This window comes from Pituophis catenifer, unplaced genomic scaffold (genome assembly GCF_029215685.1).
Source record: "Pituophis catenifer annectens isolate HBS135680 unplaced genomic scaffold, rPitCat1.0.hap2 SCAF_2, whole genome shotgun sequence".
Classification (NCBI taxonomy): Eukaryota; Metazoa; Chordata; class Lepidosauria; order Squamata; family Colubridae; genus Pituophis; species Pituophis catenifer.
This window is the reverse complement of record NW_027256882.1, coordinates 171,917,812-171,931,888: the sequence shown is the minus strand read 5'-3', so window position 1 is coordinate 171,931,888 and position 14,077 is coordinate 171,917,812. Positions and strand designations below refer to the sequence as shown.

The 14,077-nt window shown below is 39.5% G+C and overlaps 1 protein-coding gene across 2 annotated transcripts in view; it reads left to right on the top strand.

Moving 5' to 3' along the window:
* The first annotated feature begins 4,192 nt into the window (after positions 1 to 4,192).
* The window catches only part of CXXC1 (CXXC finger protein 1), a 28,636-nt gene continuing 18,751 nt past the window's right edge, over positions 4,193 to 14,077 (top strand). Inside the window, exons 1-6 of one of the 2 annotated variants that reach the window (XM_070935058.1) lie at positions 4,193 to 4,261; positions 4,869 to 4,984; positions 6,381 to 6,481; positions 8,417 to 8,559; positions 11,029 to 11,187; positions 11,353 to 11,379. In XM_070935058.1, the coding sequence (XP_070791159.1) occupies positions 4,259 to 4,261; positions 4,869 to 4,984; positions 6,381 to 6,481; positions 8,417 to 8,559; positions 11,029 to 11,187; positions 11,353 to 11,379 (549 nt within the window). In that variant the 5' untranslated portion in view covers positions 4,193 to 4,258. The remainder of the gene's footprint in view (positions 4,262 to 4,868; positions 4,985 to 6,380; positions 6,482 to 8,416; positions 8,560 to 11,028; positions 11,188 to 11,352; positions 11,380 to 14,077) is intronic. The other variant, XM_070935059.1, reaches the window with a different exon arrangement.

Genomic DNA, 14,077 nt, shown 5'->3' with positions numbered 1-14,077 from the left:
AACATTGGATGTCTTGCTTCACACTTAAATTTGTGGCAAACCATTTGCTGTTAATAAATTTCTGTTACTTCTGCTGTCATAAAAATGGTCTAATGGAATTTTTTATTTATTTCTTGATGTTTATTGATGCATACTATCTCTAGATCAATGTTTCTCAACCTTGGCAACTGTATGATTTGTGGACTAACATACTGGCTGGAGAATTCTGGGAATTAAAGATTGCCAACATCTTAAAGTTGCCAAGGTTGAGAAATACTGATTTGGATATTAGCACTTCACAAATTATTGGAAACAGATTGTTCACAAAGTGCATTAGTAATAAATGAAATATCTGTCATAAAAGTTTTAGCATAGTGTTCTTTTCAAAGTTTGCGCACCTATTTCAAAAACTGCTTCTAATATCCAAAGAAACAGCTACAGTTGTTCCAAACAGATATCCTCATTTGCACAAATGTACTTTACAGTGCAAATTAGCTCTTTTGAATACTTTACATAGCCTTTCCATAAAAAAATAAAAATAATCATTTGGTGTTAATATGGAATTTTACTAGTATTTCTGTTGCCTATATCTACTGTATATACAGCAAACTTTTCCCAAACAAGTATCTTCTTGATGCAATGTGATTTGGTTATTATGGCAGGAATTATGAAAATTAGCACTCTATCCCTTAAGAATTAAGAATGCATTGTTTTGAATTACTGTTATCAATTAAACAATTTAAATAATTGTTTAATTATTTAATTAAACAATAGCACAATCAACTTCTCTTAAAGAAAAAAAATTAGAAGGTACATTCAAATCGTAACTGCATTAAATTGCTGCAAGGACAAAATTTTCATGTATTTTTTGGTTAAAATTTAATTTAAAACAAAATCCATGTATTATTACTGAAAATTATTCACATAAAAATGACCCCCAAATGTAAAAACACAACAGTAAAGTGGATGGACTAAGTGACAGTGGCAATGAGTGTTGGGAGATTTGCAAGAACAAGTTGAAGATAAGAGCATCAGGAAGAAAATCTAAATGGTCGCTAGGCATTGAAAACAACCTGATAGCACATAATCAATCAAAATGTGAAAACAACTATACTGTAATTGAAATCCATGTTTCAAAATCTCAGAATCTTGCATTACAGATTCCACAAACTAAACGGGCAGGAAGAATGTAATCCTTCCATGGCATGACCTATTGACATGTACAGTTATATACAGAGTTTGCCATAATCTGAGATTCCGGTTTGTGTAAGATTTTTTTTTTTTTATGTGAGTGCTTCAACTGCTTAAGGTCAAGTCCAGCAGTGAAAAATAATTCAATCCAGTGTTGTGTTGCCAATTTGTTAACAAATAACTTTTAGTCACCGAAGCAGAGAGAGAGGTATGAGAAAAGTTTTTATTGCTGGTCCAGCAAGATAAAGACATTATTTGCTTTTTCTTTCTTGCTGTTTATCTGAAGCTAAGTAAGTAAAAGTATTACTCTATAGTCTTGTTCTGCAAATAATATGTTACATCCTTTTATTCTATGGTAGCAACAATTCTGAGGTACTTAGGGCTATCAGGCCCGATCAATATATCAAAATGTAGTTATTTTTCTGATTTAATAGCCAACAATTCTGCTTAAAATCCAAGGCTGTTGATAACTACCATACACCCAATTTTAATGAGAAATAATAGAAAAATTAAATCACATCAGCCTTTAAATGTACCATAGTGGCTATATTGGTCACATCCCAACTCAACCATTTACTGACTATGAAAGGGTACTAAGGTAAATAAGTCTGAACAAATATATTTTAATTTCATTGGAAAAAAAGGAAAATACAAACAAACTGAAAGATAGCTGTTATAATTTCAGATATCTTGAGATAATACCTGCAAAAAACTTGAAGTAATTTAGAAAAAAGAATGTTGATCACATGGTTAGGAAATTAAAATGAGAGCGAGGGGTCCTTGGTGCGTTCAGAGCTTGGTTGTTTTCTTGCAGATGTTTCATTACCCAAACTAGGTAACATCATTAATACTAGTAGGGAGTGGAGTTGGGCCTCTTTTTATTTTCTAGTAGCTTGTCCTGTTAGTGTTGATGGGAGTGGTCTCAAGTGGAATCAATAGCACTCCCACACATATACAACCCCAAATACGGATCAGGTTTGCAGATGATACCTTTAGTATAACAGAAAAGGATCAGCTAGAGAAGACCTACAAAACCATTCACAACATCTTCAAAGGGGTCCAGTTCACAAGGGAAAAAGAAAACAACACACTACCTTTCCTGGATATCCTTATCAGTAGAGACTGCTGTGGCAAACACAAGAAACACAAGTCCACAGAAAAACTAACCACACCAACCAAGTACATCACTACCAAAGTAACAACTCAACCTCTCATGTCATGTAAGATCACTATTCAGATGAGCACAAACACACTCAGCGACCCTGAACATCAGAAAAAGGAAACAGATAATCTATATAACACCTTGAAACAAAATGCAACCTCATCAAAAAGTGCTTGGCCACTCAATCCAATATAGCAATACAACCAAACACAAGCTATAAGGATAACACTGCTACACATCACAAATATTCAGAAATCACCAATAAACTATTAAAACTAGATGGTATCAGCATAGCACACAAACCAACTAAAGCTCTCCAAAATATCCTAAGTAGACCTAAAAACCCAGCAAGTGGGGGGTGGGGGGGGTGGGGAGAGATTGACTGGGGACGGACGGACCCAGGAATAATTTACAATATACACTGTAAAGACTGCAACAACCACCATGTAGGACAAACAGAAGACTACTCCAGGGGTGGGCAACTGTGGCCCTTTTACAACCTGTGGACTTCAACTCCCAGAATTCCTGAGCCAGCTGGCTCAGGAATTCTGGGAGTTGAAGTCCACAGGTCATAAAGGGGCCATATTTGCCCACCCCTGGACTAGCATAACATCCATGAACACCACCTAGCAGTCAGAAGACATGATGAAAACTCTTTAATTTCACAAAACGTGAACAGACAGCTGTAGTAATCAGCACCCAGATGAGCATAGATTAACACCAAGATTAACACCAGACCAACAATCAAGAAGTAAACAATACCCCAATCAAGGAACTGCCAAATAAGCTAACAGTAAACAGCCCAACCTAATAACCACCAAGGCCACTCCCACCAACACTGATAGGACAAGTCACTAAAATATAAAGAGACAGCAAATCCCACCCCTTAGTAGCACTGATGATGTTGCCTAATTTGGGTAATGAAACGTCTGCAAGAAAACAATCAAATTCTGAGAGCTCAGAGAACCCATCGTTTCAACCCCGAGTTACAAATATGCTCCTCTATTGGTAAAATGAGAATTGAAGGTACAACATATTTACAATTTACATGGCTAGAATTTTGCCATAGCTAAAATTATTTCTCACCCAGGGTACCCATTTTTATTTCAGCAGTAGTCACTATTCCCAGATTTGATCAAATGGGATATGCTGTTTGATATTTTCATTCAATGGGATAAGGTTGCATACAGCACAAATTATTGTACCAGCAACAAATGAAAAGGCGGGTGCTTTCCAAATGTTAGCATATATTATGATGAATGTTATATCAGATAGTATAACTACTTTGTTAGTCGCTTTTTTTTTGTATAATAAGAACTATCACCTGTTTCTTGAATCTAAAAAAAACTTATTTAGTTGAGCCTGGATCAACCATCGCATAGAGAGAGACTCCTCCTAACCCTGGTCCTCCAGATGTTTGGCTAAAATCCTCACCATCCTGAGCTAGCACGGGATTGCCTCGACCATTATGAACGCTGAGAGTCGTAGCACAGCGTAACAATAATGGCCGTGGGCGACAGAAAATGTAGCTGTACCCCACTTAAGACAGTCCCAAGGTTGGGTAAGGCTACGCTTGGTGTATAAAGTCTGACTGCTTTGCTTCTGTCCCAAGCTCCGAGGAAACAGATGAACTGAGCTCTTTCTCTCCAAGCTATTATCCAAGGGGTGGTTAAGCACGGTCACTTCGCTTTTCTCTCCTACAGAGGGCGCTAATCACTCTGTTGGGAATAATTCTGAAACCCGTGCAGTCCCGTCGGAAATGGCTGCGAGAACCGGCCATCTTTGTAAAGGGCAGAAGAGATCGAGCGACCCGGATGTTATTTCTCTCTTAGTAGCGGAAACGGATAGGAGCAGGCCATTTGCCTTCCTGTCTCCTGGCCCCCTTGTCTTGATTCAGAAGAAAGGAGCTGGCCGAGCGGAGAGATCATGGTGAGCGGACAAATCGCTACGGCTGCCTTTGGGTCGCTGGCTCGCATCAGAGCAGGGCTGTTGGACGGCAAGGATGTGGATGGAAGGGCAAGCGGGATGCCGGCCGTGGAAGAGGAACGGCAGGTTGGGGGGAAGAAGCAGAGTCTTCCGGAATCTCTTCCGAGTTTTTTTCCCCATTAGTGGGTCCGCTCAGTGGGTTGACCAACGGTGGAAACTGGGCTCTTCTAAAAGTTTTGCAAAGAAAATGGGACTTATCGGATCTGTAGGATGAGACGATTTGTCCGTTGAGCCAGACTGGCTTCTTTTGTAATCAAGTCAATTTTAAAAGCTGGATAAAGAAGGATTTTTCAAACCTTTTTTTTTTGCAGCCCCTTTTGGCTCTCAACACAATTGGGCTTCTTTGAAATTAAACCCATTTTATCGCCTTCTGGGATAAAGATCTCATGATCTCCATTTATCCCTAGAAAATGTATTTTATGATTTTTCCATTGCTCGATTCAGATATTTGAAATAGTGCAATTTAAAGATCAGAAGTGCCTGCTGTTAGCTTCTTATAAGTGGCCATGTCGTCATTGTTAATTCTTTCTATTTTTTTCCTGGAATCCAGGATGAATTTTCGGATCCTGATTTGGCAGTTATGGGTGAAGAATCAAAATCTGAGAATGGAGAGAATGCTCCTGTCTATTGCATCTGTCGCAAACCGGATATCAATTGTTTCATGATGTGAGTATTGCTGGAAGGAATAAAAGAACTTGGTAATGGGGGCTACTTCACACGTTATGAGGTTGTATTGAGGATGGCAGCCAGTGCAAAACACTTTTGACAGTATGATGTGTGCTGGTTTATCTCAGCAAGGTCTTCTGGGACGTGTTCTTTAAAACTGAATATTTTTAATTTTAATTTAAGTTTTTAAAAACTTTGTTCATTCTGGTGAATACTTTTCAACATAAAGATATTAATGGCAGATGAAAAGGGCAAGAGAAGAGGTTCTGTGAAGGATGCAGTAAAAAGGAATAATAAAGACAATATTCTATTGAATGAAGTATTTGTGAGGGCAAATTACCCAATATTTCCGAAATATTGCAAAAATTAGAAAATAATTAACATACTAATCACAGTTTAGATTGACACACTTTTAAATATATATCCAGAGGTTAAATCCTATAAGAACCCAAAAAACATTGTCAGATGATGCTTGGGGCATACAGAGCATTGATACAAGAAGCTATTTCTGCCTGGTAACTTGAGAGGAATATTATTCAATAGCAAGTGAATACCATTAAATTCAAACAGTAGTTCTAAAACAAGATTAAGGTGAATGCACCAAAAAAGCAGTATGACAAATGTTAAATGTCTTGTGAAGTCATGGATTTAAGATAGGAGTCATCAGGATAAGGCCATTATATGTGATAGAGCAGAGATGGGCAAAGTTTAAGATTTACTTTGTTTTGCTTTTACCTTTATTAGTTTGGCAATGTAAGTTGTGGTTTGTGGCTCACCTAAAATTAATGAACAGTGTGCTTTGGATCCTATGCTTAGCCTGGGGATTTATTTTCAGGACCAGAACTTTAACTTTTTTGACATTTCTGATTTTTCCTTCTAAGTGTTCTTTTATATGAGGAGCGTCAATCAGGGGTGGGGGAGAGGTGAGCGTGGGGAAAGGGTCCCTATTAGATGTTTGAGAGGTAGAAGAAACTCTTGATCTACTGAAGGTTATCTACATATTTATTATTCAACCTTATCTTTCTTTTATTCACCCCTTTCCAATAGAAGATGCTATCCTTTTTAAGAGTTCCCTGTTATGCTTAGTTAGTTAGAGCCAGTCTGGTTAAGACTTTAGGCTGGAAACTGGGAAACCTTGAGTTCTAGTCTTGCTTTAATTGCAAAGCCAACTGGGTGACCGTTGGCCAGTCACTTTCTCAGCCCTAGGAAAGAGGCAAACAAAGTACTTCTGAAATCTTGCCAGGAAAACTGCAGGGATTTGTCCAGGCAGTCACCAGGGGTCAGCATTGATAACATGCAGTTATAGTTAAGCAGATGAGTTAGCCCCCTATACAGATTTTCAAATGCAGAAGAAATTTGGTTAATGAATCTTCACTTTTCTTTTCTCTCTCTCCAGAGGCTGTGATCACTGCAATGAATGGTTCCATGGCCACTGCATTAACATTACGGAGAAGATGGCAAAAGCAATTCGAGAATGGTACTGCATGCAGTGCCGAGGTAAGTTTAAAGCCCTGTTTGACTTTTTGTGTATGTATGTGTGTGATAAATCTCTGTCTCATGAAGCATATATGGATATGTACTTAAGTGGTGTGCTAGAAACATAGAATTTAAAGGGATTTCCCCCTCAGAGTTAATATTTAAAATTTCATGGCAAAATATGCTTCAGTAATGAAGCTTCAATAATAACTTAAAATCACCTTTTGATCTTTGAATATAGCAAAGCTTTTTGTAGAATATAAAAATAATTTAGGAACAATTGTTCTGTATAGTAACTAAGATTGACTAAGTGCAACATAGCTTGAACTGGTAAAAATGCAGTTTCCAGGGACAAAGGAGAACCAGTTTGGTGTATTGGTTCTGACCCAGAAACCAGGAGACACTGAAGTCTAGGCCTCCTTTAGGCATATGAAAATTGGCTGGGTGACTTTGGGCCAGTCTCTTTCTCTCCCCCCTCCCCCCCCCTGATTGTGGTGGGGAAAATAAGGAATATAATGTATGCTCATCCCTTTGAATTATACATACATATATATATATATATATATATATATATATATATATATATATATATATATATATATATATATATATGTATATTAGAAAGGAAAAAAGGCCAGAACCGAGTAGATGTGATTCTACTGAGCTGGAGCTACAAAAAAACCTTGGCTACGTAGGGAAAACCTGGCTAGAAGAAAAACATATATATATGTTTAGTGGTATGTTTTTATCCCTCTTTTATATAAAAGAGGGATAAAAACATACCACTAATAATAAGAAAAACATTGTTTATGTGTTGCCTTGAAATTCAGGCATATGACTAAAGTAGCATGGAGTTGGAGAACATATCCCCTGAATTGGGAGAGAAAACAGTAAAGGTAGACTTTGACTTACGACTACAGTTGAGTACAAAATTTCTGTTGCTAAGCGAGACAGGTGTTAAGTTGAGCTTTGCCCCATTTTACAACCTTTCTTGCCACAGTTGTTAAGTGAATTTGGCTTCCTCATTGACTTATCAGAAGGTCGCAAAAGAGGATCACATGGCCCTAGGCCCTGCAACCGTCATAAATATGACTCAGTTGCAAGGTGTCTGCATTTTGATCATGTGATCATAGGGATGATGCAACAGTTGTAAGTGTGAAAAAGTTATAAGTCGCTTTTTTCAGGGCCATTGTAGCTTCAAACAGTCACTAAATCAACTGTTGTTAGTTGAGGACTACCTGTACACTTTTGCAAAGTGGCTTTTTACCACCCCCATCCCCCAGCCCAGTATGAATCCTAAGTAAATCAGGCAAGGTGTAAAGCATTTACTGAGGAGGGTCAAGTTTTTTATAAAGTACAGAAACAAATGATACAAACATTTGGTATATGTGTGGCATGGAAAAGCAACTCATCAAATAATAAAAGATATTGATTAGATATGAAAATTAAATAAACAATTGATTCTTGATAACATTTTACAAGTGGCAAATTTATGGGTTATAACATTCCTTTTCCCAGCTGAGTTACTTTCTTAATACTTGCAAATGTATTTAAGGATTTCCAGAATATGCTCCCTGTTGTTTAATTGCTGAGAAAGCTAGTTTATCAAAATAATAAAAAAAAAGATCTTGGATCAGAGCCCTAAAGTTAGAAAAAAAGGCCTATACTGCTATGCTAAAATACTAATATAAACTTTTAAAAATCCCTTAAAATTTCAGATAACAAATGAAAATGATCTTAGCTTCCTGCTGTTTTATTTCTAAAGGTAGAGGTATGTCCCAACTGTTCCTTTTACTTTGGGTAAAATTGCTTTAAGATTATATTTTGTTTTTGTTATATTTTTGTTTTTTCAAGTAACACAGAAAAGTGTTAATATAAAAAAAAATCAATTACATTCAGATTTTTTTTTTGAAATGGGATATGTATTCTCATAACATAGATTGCCTTCTCTTGCAGAGAGAGATCCCACCCTTGAAATCCGATATAGGCACAAAAAGTCCAAGGAAAAGGACCGTGAAGGTGACCGGGAACGTGCTGAAAAAGATGAGATGCGTGTGAAAGCCCAAGAACTGGCACTGGAGCAGAGCCGCAACTCCAAAGTAAGGTGTTTGAGTGCAATGGAGATTACATCATTTTACAGGGCCTGGCATTCTAACTCCAGAATGTTGACGTGATTTGAACTGTTGGGTTCTCAACTAGTATATTGAAGCAACTGTCTTTCCCTAACAGTCATGCTCAGGCTGTTCATTGTCATTCACTAGATTTACGGTACATAGCCACAAGATCGAGATTTAATGTAGTCAAATAGGTAAATGCCATACTTAGTTTCTAGCTACTTGGGGACCCAGCTGTTCTTCCCTTTGATAGGATGACAGGAAGATGAAATCATTTTTAGAAGATCGTAGGACAGTTACAGATCCCTAAAGCCAAATTGCATTTGTAAATTCAAAGCATTCCTTTCAGTCTGTTTAGTTAATATGCCAAATCAGATTCTCTTAAGATTTTCTTTCCCTTTCCTCATTGTTACTCATATTAAACAAATTATTATTTATTACTATGACAAAATTATGTATTTTAAATCAGATGTGCCTCTTTAGGGTTTATTTAGAAAGCTAGTTTACGGTAGTGGTTAAAGTCTATGCTAGAAACCAGAATACTTATAAGTTCTAGTTCTCCCTTTGGCATAGAGGGTCACTCTGTCTCAGCACAACCCACCTCACAGAGTTCCTGTTAGGAGAAGGAGGAGGAAATATTTTGTATGCTGCCTTTAGTTTTTTTTTTAATTTGATTTATATGCCGCCCTTCTCCAGAGACTCAGGGTGGCTTACAATGCGTTAAGCAATAGCCTTCATCCTTTTGTATATTTATACAAAGTCAGCTTATTGCCCCCACATACTGGGTCCTCATTTTACCTACCTTAGAAAGGATGGAAGGCTGAGTCAACCTTGAGCCTGGTAAGATTCGAACCTGCAGAAATTGCAGGCAGCTGTGTTAATAACAGGGTGCATTAAACCACTGTACTACCAAGGCTCCTGTTCTACTGTTTAGTTGTAGAAAATAGTAGGGATATAACTTGAATAAATATCAGATGGGCAATATCAGTTGCTCTTGTTAATGTTTAATGCTTAAGCATCTTTGATTTTGCATTTTCCTCCTGTAGTCTTTCTACAAATCTGAGATGAACCAAAGGCCCTTTTGAATCATGCACAATGGAATAGGATTCATGAGATTTTGACTTGTGCAATTTTAGAATTCCCTTTATATCGCCTATATTAGGGCTTTCCATTTTTTTCCTTCTTTAGCTGAAACCACTTATCAGAAATTCCTTTTTACCCAATATAGATAAAATACTTTTAAGTCAATTTAAATGTCCCTGTTGTGCTTGGGGTAATGTGTTCATAAAAACCACTTTTACCCAATTCTGGATAATTTATCTAGGTTTGGGAAGCACTGGCTTATATGGAATTATATACTAGTAGTTGTTTTATAAAATGCAAAACATAGAAATGGTAAGTCAGCAAGACCATAATGGGAAAGTTTAAAAAGGAGCTTTGAAAAGACTGATACCATCATGTTTGTTTCTCCCTATTTTCTAATCCTGTCACTTTTGATCTAAACCTAGGAAGGTTTTATCATAATTGAAAAGCACTAGCCATGTATTAGGGAAAGCTGAATTCTCCAACTGAACAAGCCATAGTTACTTTTAATTGTGGGGTGTGTATCTTCTAGAAGCTGCTAAACAACTTCCTGGCATTCATACCTGTAGGCTGAGCATGCCCTCACTTTTACCTAAAAGAATACTCTTTCTTGTATATATGGTGTTTTCCCAAAAATAAGACCTGGTCTTTCCTTTTGGGCCCCAAAATAAGCACCAGGTCTTATTTTTGGGGGATGTCTTACCTGCTTATCTTGGGATCACCACAGCCAGGCCTCCCACGCCCCAACACTTGTCACGCCACTGCCCAACTTCTGAGAGGCCAGATTGATGCACCGGTGCCACCGCTCGTGACAGGATGCCACATCGTGCCAGTGCTGCCACCCACGTGCACAACGGTGCAACACGCCATGTGGCATCCTGCCGAGAGCGGCGGCACTGGTGCAACATACCATGTGGCGTCTGGCTTCAAGCAGCTGCAGAAGAAGTTGGGCACTGGCAACACAGTTAACAAATTACCCTAGATGAGTGTTAACCCTGCAAAAACAGAAAGTTTTGATTTGCCAATTTTACCCCATCCCCCAGTCCTATTTCCCAACCCACTCATTATTACCATTATTAGCTCAAGACAGCCAAAAAATATTATGTGTAGGCCTCATCCATGAGAAGGTTGCCTCTTCCCCTTCTATTTACATACCAAAGCTTACTTCTGTGTAAACCTGAACTCAAGGTCCTTGCCTGTGATTAATTTTGAGTCCATGCTTGTGCATCCTGGCTCTTTTGAGGAACACAGTGATGATGGGGGTGGGGGTGGGGTGGGGTGGGCAGTGTTTGGGACTAAGCCAGGGACAGAGCAGATGGGAGTCCTCAGGTTCAAAGCCCATCTCACATCTGTCTGTTTTCTTATTTGCAGCAGATCAAGCGCTCGGCCCGCATGTGTGGAGAATGTGAGGCCTGCCGGCGCACGGAGGACTGTGGGCAGTGTGATTTCTGCCGGGACATGAAGAAGTTTGGTGGGCCTAACAAAATCCGTCAGAAATGCCGCCTGAGGCAGTGCCAGGTTCGGGCTCGGGTGAGTGTCGTGGTAGGCAATTCCCTGCCCTGAGATCATTGCATGTTTTCTCTAGGGGGCACTTTCTTGGCTGCTCACTCCCAAGAGGCAGCCACCTCGAATTTGAAGCTGTTGGTTGTGTGTAGCTCACACGTGATTTTTTTTTTCCCATTCTTTTCTTCCTAGGAGTCCTATAAATATTTTCCAGCTTCGGTAAGTTTCCTTTTTCCCTCCAGTTTTTTTTTTCTTTTCTTTTTTTTTTTCTTTTTTTAAAAAAATCTTAATAATCAAGATTAAGATAATAGGTGAGTGCTAAGTTTGGGACTCCTGGGATTTTTTTTTCCCTAGATAGGGAAGCAGACTGAAGGTTCTATACATCCAATACAATGAGGTGTCGATAGCCTAGAAGTGGTGGACTGAACTATTTGAGATCGTGGGTGTGAAACTTCTCTCTTTTACATACAGGTAGTCCTCGATTTACAACCTTTCGTTTAGTGACCGTTTGAAGTTACAACAGCGCTGGAAAAAAGTGACTTATGACCATTGTTCACACTTAACGACCATTGCAGCATCCCCATGGTCACATGATCAAAAGTCGGCCGCTTGGCAACTGGCTCATATTTATGACGGTTGCAGTGTCCCGGGGTCAGGTGATCCCCTTTTGCGACCTTCTGACAAGCAAACTCAATGGGGAAGCCAGATTCGCTTAATAACCGTGTTACTAACGTAAACACCTGCAGTGGTTCATTCGACTGTGGCAAGAAAGGTCATAAAAATGGGGGCAAAACTCACTTAACAACCGTCTCGCTTAGCGACAGATTTTGGGCTCAATTGTGGTCATAAATCAAGGACTACTTGTACATAGCACGTGCACCCATGTATCTCTCCCACTTAAAAGAGAAAACCAACACAGCAGGGAGAAAGTTTTTCCTCTGCCCTACTTTGGGTTTCCAAACTTGTATGAGGTTTCTTGTCCTCTTCTTCCAACCCCAAGTAAGGCAACCGTTGTAATTCCTATGCCTTTTCTCTCTTGAGTGATGCAGTCCACCCCTTTCATCTTATTTCCACCTCATTCTGCTGCCTGTATAGATCCGGCTTAACACATAAGCGGGTTCATATTTGAGAGGCCCGGTGCTCGAAGACCCAGATTGCATGCTTTCTGTATTGTATTAGGTGGCAGGTTTCGCCCGGCCATTTGGCCTTGCTTCTTTGAGCTCTAAGCCTTTTCTCCTCTCCTCTCCTCTCCTCTCCTCTTTTATTTTATTTTATTTATTTTATTTTTTTAAAAAAAGAAGTGGGTTTGGGGATTCTTTTTTTTTTTTTTTTTGCTGCTCGCGCTTTGCCGCTTGGCATTCAGCAAGCCCCATTTTCTCTGTTTGCCACTCTGTGCACAGGAACAGAAGGGTGTGTTTGCACTGTCTTGGTGCCTGGTGCTTTTGTGAAGCCAGGCAGATGGCTTCTTTAATGCTTTCCTCTCTCTCTCTCTCTCTCTCTTTTCTTTCCCCCCCTTTTTTCCTCTCTCACTGCTTTTTCCCGCTCTCTTCCCCACTTCCCCAATCGCTCAATAGATGTTACGGGGGCGGGAGGATGATCTGCAGATGCTAAAGGAACAGCTAGAATCGGCTGCCACACCTGAGCCTCTGTCGGATGATGATCTGCACATAGATCCCGATTTGTATCAGGAGCTTTGTTCAGGGGCCTTCGATGATCAGAATCTGGTGAGACCTATGGTAGACCCATTGCCTTGGGATTCCTAGGTCATGTTGGCAGGGTAATGCTTGCTTGGGTAGAACAGCAACTGCCCTAAGATAGTGCATGTCCTGGGTCCCCTCCCGATGTCATTCAGGGCTGTGGAAGGACATCTGTCAAAAGTGTCGGGAACTCTAGCAAAACATTTGGCTCAACATTTCACGTGGGACTTGACCCAGTTCCTCAGCATTTAAAAGCTCCCTGCTTGCCCACTTTCAACTATTTCTTGAGACTTGTATCTTCAGTTTATTCTCCAGCAATCTTTTTTGCCTTGATTTCCCCTCATTCCTTTTATCTTCTCCCTCTGATTCTTCTACCCTGCTTCCTCTCAGCTCTGCTTTTCTGCTGACTACTCTGCCTCTCTTTCTGCAAAGGTTCCCAATTCTAGGCTTTTTGCTTGCCTGTTTACCCTTTGCTTAACCGCCCGTAGGTTTTCTTATGGACGTTTCATGTCTCTCACAGAAGCTGCGCTATTGATCATTGTTCCATGGACAGTTCTTCCCCTAGCCCGTAACTAAGAATATTTGTAAACGGTCAGAGATGTTGCTGTTGCTTTGTCAGACAAGCTCTTGCAAATTGCCACGCGTGGCATATATCTGGGAAAAATTGATTTGGTTTCTAAATCATTTCACTAGTGTAATTTGGTTTTTCAAATTCTTTTAGAAAAGTTTACTGTGGCGTGCTTACTTAAGTCTGTAGTGGGAAGTGCGGGTAGCCATTGGATTTATGATCACTCGTTCAGCAACTGTTCAAAGTTACAACAGTGCTGAATGAGGAGATTTATGGCCGATCTTCAAAGCCATGAGGGCATTGCCGCAGTTATTTGATTGCAATTTAGGCACTTGGCAACGGCAATTACAATGGTTGCAGTGTCCCCTGACCATGTTATCGCTGTTTCTGATCTTCCCTGCTGACTTCTGCCAAGCAAAGTCAATGGAGAAGCCTGCAGGAAGTCACAAATGGCAGTCCCGTGACATTATGGGATTCATCTAATGCCTGCAGCTGGAACTGCCATTGTGAATTAGTGTGTTCACATGATATTGCGCTTTGCAATAGCCTCATTTAAAGATAGTATTCCCAGTCCCAATAACTGCCATTAGTCAAGGACTATCTGTATAATAACCTCTGTACAGAGAACTATAAGTGTAATAGGCACTAAAGA